We start from the raw sequence: 9,932 nt of genomic DNA on the forward strand, positions 1-9,932 counted from the left end.
TCCCCAGGAGGGGTGGTCGGGCGTGAGCCCGTCACTCCTGATGCACCTGGAGGTGGCACGGCCGGCAAGGCATTAGGTGAGGGCGACGGAGACGGACCCAGTGAGTCGGTCGACCCCCCACATGTTTGGCCACGCGTGTGTGAAGTGGGGTTGTGTACCGCAACGAAGGGTTTTAACCTAGAGGGGTGCACGAACCACCGCCGCTTCCCCCATTTGATGCGCACGCACTGCGGTCGCAAAACCTCGACCACCTCCACAGGGCCCCGCCACGGCCGCACCAGCTTAGAGGAGGTTGCCAGTGGCACCTGGGGACAGTGCAGCCATGCCTTGTCCCCCGGCTTCCACTGCATCATGTGCGCCCGACCCAGTCTGAGGCGCTCATTCGCTTTTTGACGAGGCTGGTTATAATTATCCCGCGCCTCTGTCAATTTGGCCAGATTAAATTTTACATGGTCAGCCAATTTAGTTTTTTCCCTGCGGCTCGGGGATCTGCAGTTGGGCACGGACAGGCGGGTCGGGTTCGCGGCCGTACATGAGGTCAAAGGGGGAAAATCCCGTAGCTGCGTGGGGTGCCATCCGGTACGCCGCCAAGACCCCTTGAATTTGCAGGTCCCAATCGGTCTGTGAGTCCAAAACCTGCTGTGACAACATTGACGTGATGGTGCGATGCAGACGCTCGACCATCCCGTCAGTTTGCGGGTGATACGGGGAGGTACGAATTTTCTTCGTGCCCAGGAGCTCACAGACTTGTTTGAGTAGTTTACCGGAAAAAATTCTGACCTGGTCGGTTAGCAGCCGCTCCGGGGCACCTTTGTCCAGGACGTATCCCTGAACAAAGGCCTCCACGATGGCTGCTGCCGACTGGTTGGCAAGGGGCCAGGCCATAGGCCAGCGTGTAAAATACTCCACACCAGTCAACAAATATCTATTGCCCCTGGGGGTGGCGGGGAATGGACCCAAAATATCCAGCGCGACAAGCTCGTTTCTTCTGGACACTTTGATCGATTGCAAGGGTGGGTTAGACTCCCGTGCCGGCGGTTTTCGTTGCGCACACCGAGGGCATGATCCCAATAAATCCCCAACATCCCTCGTCATGCCAGGCCAAAAAAAATCAAGTTGTAGCAAGGCGAGAGTCTTTTGGGTCCCCAGGTGTAGAAGGCGCTCATGAGCGGCCCACACCACCTTGCCCTGCAACCCAGAAGGGACCACCAGCCGATGTCGATGGGATTTCCCGTCCCAATGCATCAGCAGACCTTGCACCATTTCCCATGCATCAGAATCACCCCTCGCCCGCCCAGCACCGCCGACGCGACGATGCCACCCGAGGAGGGAGGTATCCTCCATCTGGAGGCGCCCCCATTCAGTGACGGGCAACCCCAACAGGGAATCTCTTCCCTGTTGTTCGATCGAATTAGTAATCAATGTTTCGTCGTCGTCGGCGGCCGCCAAGATTGGAACCGATACGTCTCCTGAAGGCCTGCAACGTCCAGACCCCAGGAGACATGCACATTCGGAGGTGGTTGGCATGCGCGACAGAGCGTCCGCATTGGTGTGGCGAACGCCCTTACGGTAGGTGGTTTCAAAATCAAAGTCCTGGAGAATCTCCAACCATCGAGACAATTGTCCCGATGGTTGTTGAACTCGCAGGGCATACTGTAGTGCCGCATGATCTGTGCGGACGGTGAAATGCCGACCGTACAGATATGGACGATACTGTTGGATGAAATAGACAATTGCCAACAGTTCCCGACGGGTGACACAATATCTTTGCTCCGCAGGAGACAACACCCGACTACCGTACGCTACCACCCGTTCCACGCCGTCAACCACCTGGGAAAGCACACCCCCAATACCCGTGTTGCTCGCATCGGTGTCGAGCAAAAAGGGCTTAGAAAATCGGGGTAACCAAGGGAGGAGCTTTTACCAGGGCGTTCCCGAAGGGAGCAGAAAGCAGCCTCCTCCTCTTGACCCCAGTGGAACCGAACCCCTTTTGATGTTAAAGCGTGCAAGGGTTTGGCAATCGTCGCAAAATCAGCGACGAACCGTCGGTAATACGACGCGAAGCCAATGAAACTCCTGACCCCTCCCACCGAGGTGGGAGTCGGCCAGGAGCTGACACACTGCGTTTTGGCGGGATCGGTAGCAATACCTGAGCGCCCCACGATGTGCCCCAAATAACGCACCGAATCGCGTAACAAATGGCATTTTGGGGCTTGAATTTCAAATTAGCAGCCCGCATCTTTAGGAAAACCGCCCGCAACCTCTGGAGATGTTCGTCAAAAGTTTTACCAAAGACGATAACGTCATCCAAATAAATGAGGCACGACTCCCATTGCAATCCAGCCAAAACCAATTCCATCAAACGCTGGAAAGTTGCCGGCGCTGAGTGTAAGCCCATCGGCAACCGGTTGAATTGGAACAGGCCGTGCGGTGTACGGAAAGCAGTTTTAGGCTTTGAATCATCGTCCAGAGGAAGCTGCCAGAATCCCGAAAGTAAATCCAGTGTGGAGAAGAATCGCGCTCCCGCCAAGGCGTCCAGCGATTCATCCATCCGTGGGAGCGGGTATGCGTCGGCAACCGAAATTTTGTTAAGGCGCCGAAAATCAACGCAAAACCGCAACGAGCCGTCCTGCTTTTTAACCAGGACGATCGGCGCTCCCCAAGGGCTGGTGGAAGGAGAAATGATGTCGGCGGCCAACATGTCATCAATAGCCGATTTGACATGGTCCTTTTCGGCGGGACTCAACCGAAAGGGATTCTGGCGTATTGGCGCGCTGTCACCCGTATCAATATGGTGACGCAGCAGATGAGTGCAACCCAAATCGTATTTATCTCGACTGAAAACGTCGGAAAATTCCCGCAGTAGTGTTTTAAGTTGTTGACGCTCTGAATTTGACAGGTCCGTCGATCCCGCACAAAGCGCCTCGAGCCACCCTCATCGCTGTCCGAATGTGGTCGCGGCGCAGGGACAACGCTGACATGATTCGCGACGGGTTCCTCACAGGGCACCGGCGTTGCGTGAGCAAGCACGGTTCCCTGTGGGACCACCACCGTCTGCGAGCCCACATTGAGGACCGCGATGAAGGGGTCTCCGTCCCCTCTTACTATGGTCTGGGCCGGAAGTAAATGAGGTCCACTAACCCCGGCCCTAGACGGCCCCAGCAGAACCCTTCGGGCCCCAATGCCCTTAGCGAAGGGCCGCCGAAGTTTCAAAGGAATCAACATTTGTGCCCCCGGAGGGACGCGCACCGTTCTATCTACGAACGCCGGCACCGTCGCGAACGCCGTCCGACTCGTAACGGGGGATGGCAGAAACGCCATGCGTCGGCCCGACGGGAGCTCAATGCATCCCTGGTCGATTAATATCCTAATCGGCATTTTGGCCAGGAAGTCCGTCCCCAGCAGGCACGGAACCGCCAGCGAGGAGGAAACAAAAATCGGCCCAGACAATTTAATTTCCCCAATACAAATTTGGGCACGAATCTGTCCGATGATGCCAAGTGAGCCCCCGTTAGCAGCATAGAATGGCACGTTAACAGGCATCAAAGGACGGCTCTGGGCAGGGAGAATATTGTAAATTAACTCCGAAATAATGGTCGCCGATGCTCCCGTATCGACCAGGATGCGCACCTCAACCCCGTCGATGTGCCCCACAATGGCAGACGACCCTGACGATGCGGCTACAACACGATCGGCCAACACGGACCACTGGCCGGGTTCGATATGAGTACCCAGAGTGGTGCGTGTTGGTGCGATGGTGCGCGATATCGGCCCCCCATTCGTTGCGTTGTTTGAGTGCGTGATGGGCGTGTGCGTGGGCCAACATGAGGGGTGCCGCGACTTGCCGGATTATGATGGTGGAGCTTGTGACGAGGGCCGTCGTCCCGTTGAGGTGTCGTCCCGCGCTGCCGAGGAGAGCGGCACCCCGAGGCGACATGGCCCCGGATGCCGCAGGTTGTAACAGCGCGGGAGCGCTGGCGACGTCGATGGATGTTGGAGATGGCTTGAACCGCCCCGGTCCGCCCGTACTCCCGCACCATGCTGCCGTTGATGTTCGATGGCGCAAACCTCTTCCGCCGGGAGGGTGGCTGCAGCGACGGCACGCCCGCTCGCCGCCTTGCTGGCCTTCCGTCGTTGTGAGCACAGGTTTGCGTGGAGGAGTCGGGCCGCTTGGAGGGAGCACATCTCTGCATCGTCCTGTGCGACGATGACGATATCTAAGTCGTCCGCCAGCAGGAGTATCTTCTCCGTAACCATGGCGTCGACACCTTCGTTGTCCATCCGTGGAAAGGCCGCCTTTGCCAGTGCCAGGAAGCTTGTGCGGTATGCCAGGGGCGACTCCTTTGCCCCCCGCTGGCAATCGTAAAAGAGTTGGCGACAGTCCGACGGTGGACCGTATACTGCAGACAGCACCTGCATTGCCTTCTGCAGCGTGGAGCCGCCTCTCCTTCGGTGCCGATGTTAGAGTGGCGAGGGCGTCGCTGTCGAGGAGTGCCGGCAGCGCGCGGAGAGCCTCGGCGTCCGTCCACTGTGCCATCTCCTGGTGAGCGAGGAAGCGCCGCTGGAAGCCGCCCCAGTCGCCTTCCTCGCCCACAAATTCTTTGAGTGGAGGTAGTCGCTGATGTAAGGCAGCGGCTGCCGCGGAAGATCGCATTCCCCCGTCCCCCTCACTCGGCTCTGCGTCGGCGCGAACAAGCGATGGGATCGCCGGTCGCACCCGTGGTGACTTTCCGCCCGTTGGTGATGACGCGGCAGGTACTGTACTCCCGCCGTTGGACGCGATGCTCAGGCCAGCCACGCCCTCAACAGCAGCTGCGGCGATGGCGGGATTTTCAAAACGGTGCTCCGTCGAAATGGCGGGAAGGCGCTGTGGTCGTCGGCTGCCGTCGCCCCGTGGCGGTCCGCAGCCCCAGCTGTGTGATGTGGTCGAGCATGGTGGCAGCGGCATACAGCAAGCTCGGCCAGCTTCGCGTGCGCCTGCCTCAGCCCCTCTGTCGACGGTTCCCCTTCCTCCTGCTGCTGTGGTGTTGGATGCCTCCGGCCCCGGCTGCTCGATGACATCTTCAGCCGTCTCGGGCTCCCCGACTGCAGTGGTGTCCTCCGCCTCTGGTACCCTGACTCGAGTCGTCCGGCGTGTGTCCATGTTCGTAGTTGTTTCACTTGCCGACACCAGATGTAGTAGCGTTCACGACTCTTGGACACCGGAGTTGGAGGCACACGGGTTTATTTAACACAGCACGTTCGTGGCATACAGCACTGGAGGGGCTATCGGCCCCCTCACCCGACTAGCTGAGGATACACGTCCTAGCTACTCCTAGCCTGCCTCCTAGTCCTCCACTAATGGGCTAGGGGAGGCTATCTGGCCCGACACTGGTAAGTCGGGCCCGGTACCCGGAGTCCCAGACCAGCTCTTACAAGAGCACCGGCTTTGGCTCTCGGGACCACGCCGCTGGCTCGGTCCTGTTCGGCCCTGATAGGACAGCGAACCAGGGGAGTCCAGGGCTCTATCTAAGACGTCTTCAGTCTTCTCTGGTTAGCTTTAACATAACTGCCGAGCCCATTGATACATCCCCTTTTATACCCAACCCCTCGCTGAGGGTGGGGCTCCGGGGATCGTAACGCCTGAATCAGCCCCCCCCAGGGTGCCTGGCTCGGACGTCGTAGAGGGCACCTCCCCGTGCACTTACGTAGCCCCGCCCACTGTTGTTGTTTGCCATAGGCTGCCATGCATAACGGGCTCTCTCTCTAACACCCTACAGTTGTATTATCAGACCTAAGGACACTCGGGTGAAGAAATGGGCAGAGCTGTCAACTAATCACCGCCTGGTAGTAAGTTACATCTGATGTTGGGGCACCGACCAGATAGATGTGGAAGGCCCAAACGAATAGTGCAGCTTTTCTGGAAACGTCTGGCGGAAGACCCAGTGCAGAAATATTTCAACTTCCACCTCTGGGAAAACTTATCCTGCACTCCAGAGAAGGTCATGGACATTGAGTCCGAGTGGACGATGTTCAGGACCTCTATTGTGGATGCGACTGCAAAAGCTATTGTCGGGAGGCAGTTAGTGCCTGTGAAAGTGGCAAACCTAGGTCCCGCTGGTGGACACCAGTGCTGAGGGATGCTGACAAGTTGAATAAGGAGAATTTTTCCTAGCTATGCTTGGAAAAAAAGGTCTCTCGACTCGATTGAGAGGTACCAGCTTGCCGAGAGAGCGGTACCAATTGCTGAAGCAAAAGCCCGAGCAGGGAGGCACTTGGAGAGGCCATGGAGAGAGACTACAGTGCAGCCTCAAATATCTTTGTCAAACCATCCGACGCATTAGGAAGGGTATATGGGATGTGGTCCCATCTGTTCTCAGTAACATTGAACACAACGAAGGAAATAGTCGAGAGGTGGAAGGAACAATTTGAGGAGCTCCTCAACCCAGTGGACATGCCCTAATCTCAAATGGCAGGCCTGGAACAGCTGGGGGGATCGGATCCATCACAGTTGCTGAAGTCACTCTGGCGGTCGAGGGCCTTCATAGCAGCAAAGCTACTAGAGTGTATGAGGTTCATCCAGAGTTGTTTTAAGCACTTGACAGTGTAGGAGTGCCTTTTCAATGTTGCATGGAAGGTCGGTACAATACCTCTGGATTGGAAAACTGGAGTCATGTTGCCCATTTTTAAGGAAGGGGACTAGAGGATCTGCTCCAACTACAGAGGGATCACACTCTCAGTGTCCCAGGTAAAGCCAGTGCTAGAGTGCTGGAGGGGAGTTTCTTGCCGGTTGGTTGATCCTTAGATTCAGGAGGAACAATGCGGATTCCGTCAGGGTTGTGGAACAATGGACCAGCTTTTTTCCTTCTTACAGATATTTGAGGGGTCATGGGGGCATACTGCTCCAGTCTATCTTGCTTTGTAGACTTGGAGAAAGCATATGACCGTGTTCCCTGTAATATCTTGTGGGAGGTGATGCGAGAGATTGATGTACCGGTGCCGCTTTTGTGTGGTATCCAGTCCCTCTATTCCCAGAGTGAGAGCTGTGTCTGTATTATTGGTGTTAAATCAATGTCATTCACTGTGGGTGTTGGACTCTGCCAAGGGTGCGACTTGTCTCTGCTCCTTTTTGTGATTTTCATGGACAGGATATCAAGGCACAGTTCAGGTATGGAGAGTGGACAGGATATCAAGGCACAGTCCAGGTATGGAGAGTATTTAGTACGGGGGCATGGAAGTGGCATCGCTGTTTTTTGCAGATGACGTCCTCTTTGCCTCGTCAGTCTGTGATCTCCAGCGTGCACTGGAACAGTTTGATGCTGAGTGTGAAGTGGCTGGGATGAGGATCAGCACTTCCAAATCTGAAGTCATGGTTCACTCTCGGGAGACGTTGGGTTATCTCTCCCTGTGAGGGAGGAAAAGCTGCCCTTTGTGAAGAAGTTAAAGTTATTCATAATAAAGGTTTTTGGGTTAGATCACGTTAGTTATAAATGTGTCATAACCCTCCACCACCCGACACGACCAAACAGTAAAAATGTGTCACGTTTACAAAGGACAGACTCCCGTTCCTAGATATTTTACTGGGACATGGTCTAAATGGCAAAATAACACACAGCATTTACCAAAAGCAAACGCACACTGATGCCTATCTGAATGCAGATTCACATCATCACCCAGCTCAGAAATCATCTCTTATCAAGGCACGCATACATTGGGCTAAAACAGTGTTAGATGGTGAAAGTCTAGTGGGAGAAATTAAACATGTTAAAGACGTACTAAGACAGAATGGCTACAATAATGCTCAAATTAACAGAACACTGAATGCCAAATCACAAACGCAAAGCAACACTGCTGAAAGCGATAAGATTGTTCAAACAATTATAATAGCATATATCTCAGGAGTAACTGACAAATTAGCCCGTGTTTAGCAAACGCAAAACATTAAAGTAAGATTTTGTACAGTACACAATTCAAAAACTGGTATCTGGCACTACAGACGAATTGCCTAAATTATCAACAGAAGGTGTATATCGGATTAATTGTTTGTGTGGCAGATGCTATATTGGACAGACGGGACGTAACATCAACGTAAGACTAAAAGAACACCAATAAAATATGAAATGATCTCAAACACAACTGTCGGCAGTGGCAGAGCATGCTTGTCAACAAGGACACTCAATTGATTTTGATAACGTTGAAGTGTTGTGTAAAACTAATTATTACTGGCCAAGACTAATTCGAGAATCCATTGAAATTGAGAGAAATACAAATAACTTTAATCGCTCAGACAGCTACAGGCTTAGTGCGGCCTGGAAGCGTATTATTAAATGAATAAAATATATAATACAATTAAAATTCCTTATAAGGGAAACAAATATCAATGAATAACAATTGAATGATTACCATATATTATATTATTACAATACCCTCCCCCTCCCCACCTCAAATCACTGCACCTGAATGAATTAAATGATGACGTCACCCTGCTGCTGCTCTATTTAAGACCGGGAGCAAGAGAGCCTCACCATTCTGGCAAATTGCCGGATGAAGCTGGATGGAATTACCAGCGTCGTACTCAAATTTTTTATTATGTTGATTCACTCTTCAACACACCAGTGGGCTAAAGTAATGAATATTTGTCCTTTGTAAATGTGACTTTTTTTTACTGTTTGGCCATGTCGGGTGGTGGAGGATTACGACACATTTATAAATAACGCGATCTAACCCAAAAACCTTTATTATGAATAATATTGGTTGCGAAAGCCTACGTGTTAAACTAAGTTAAAATAACTCGGGGTTTCTATCCCAAGTGATGGCCATTGGGAGCAGGAGATTGGAAGGTGGATCGGTGCGGCATCCGCAGTGTTGCAGGCACTGTATCGTTCCATGGTAGTGAAGCGGGAGGTGAGTTCTAGAACAAAGCTGTTGCTTTACAGGTCAATCTACGTTCCCACCCTCACCTATTGTCATGAGCTTTGGGTGATGACCGAAAGGATGAGATCGCGGGTACAAGGGACCAAAATGAGGTTTCTCCGCAGGGTTGCCGGGCCCTCTCCGTGGGTGAGGAGCTCGATAATCTTGGAAAGCCTCAGAATGGGGCTGCTGCTCCTCCGGATCGAGAGGAGCCAGTTGAGGTAGTTTGGGCACGTGGTAAGGATGCCCCTCAGTAGACTCCCCCTGGAACTCTCCTGGGAATGTTTCACTGGTTAAATACTTGGGCTGACCCCAGGACATGTTTGTGGGACTATGTCACTCGGCTGGCCTGGGAACACCTGGAAATTCCCCAGAAAATGCTAGAGTCTGTCACTAGGGAAAGGGAGGTCTGGACCGCCCTACTCAACATTCTGCCGCTGCGACCTTCACCAAGACAAGTGGATTGAGAAACGAATGATGAGCAAACTCATGCAAACAGGCTCCTAGCAATATCGTTTAAGATATATCAAAAGTAGATTCAATTACGTAATTATCTGAATCATTAAAATGTACTACATCAAAGAGTTAATCACTAATACATCATGATTCGTGTATATTTAAGTTAAAATGTTTTAAAAAATAATTGGCTCTACGTTGTGCTGCTTTAGAGGTAGGTGCGTGTCCATTGCACTCTCTTTATAGCCGCATCTCTTGTGTTAATCTAGCATTCAACAGCCGATTTCCTGTCGTATTTATCGTCATCTTCACTCGTTTAATGTCTAACTTATAATCAATACAATCGTTGCTCCATTCTGCTTTATTTGATCTAATCCATTGCAAATCATTCGAGTTATCTTGCGACGTGTTTTGAAGTCTCACGGGAGATAAAACTTTTGTGTAAAACGTTGCATTAACAAAATTACGTTTCAATCACCCGTAACTATAATAAGCAATGTCCTGCACAGTTATTACACATGACTCAAGCCTAACAGAGTTCACTTGAATCTCAGGAGTTAACCTAAGGGAGAGTCACAGACTCC

At 52.5% G+C, this 9,932-nt stretch overlaps 2 protein-coding genes across 2 annotated transcripts in view; one reads left to right on the forward strand and one right to left on the reverse strand.

Annotated features, from left to right (window-relative positions):
* LOC133359461 (butyrophilin subfamily 2 member A2-like) overlaps positions 1–4,257 on the reverse strand; it is a 32,052-nt gene extending 27,795 nt beyond the window's left edge. The window contains exon 1 of the mRNA XM_061577877.1: positions 4,114–4,257. Within this exon, the coding sequence (XP_061433861.1) occupies positions 4,114–4,257 (144 nt within the window). The remainder of the gene's footprint in view (positions 1–4,113) is intronic.
* Positions 4,256–9,932, forward strand: part of LOC133359462 (AT-rich interactive domain-containing protein 1B-like) — a 26,698-nt gene continuing 21,021 nt past the window's right edge. The window contains exons 1-3 of the mRNA XM_061577878.1: positions 4,256–4,323; positions 4,908–4,971; positions 7,128–7,184. Of these exons, the coding sequence (XP_061433862.1) occupies positions 4,256–4,323; positions 4,908–4,971; positions 7,128–7,184 (189 nt within the window). The remainder of the gene's footprint in view (positions 4,324–4,907; positions 4,972–7,127; positions 7,185–9,932) is intronic.

The sequence above is a fragment of the Lethenteron reissneri genome, chromosome 65 (assembly GCF_015708825.2).
Source record: "Lethenteron reissneri isolate LAM-NWPU_2019-01 chromosome 65, ASM1570882v1, whole genome shotgun sequence".
NCBI lineage: Eukaryota > Metazoa > Chordata > Hyperoartia > Petromyzontiformes > Petromyzontidae > Lethenteron > Lethenteron reissneri.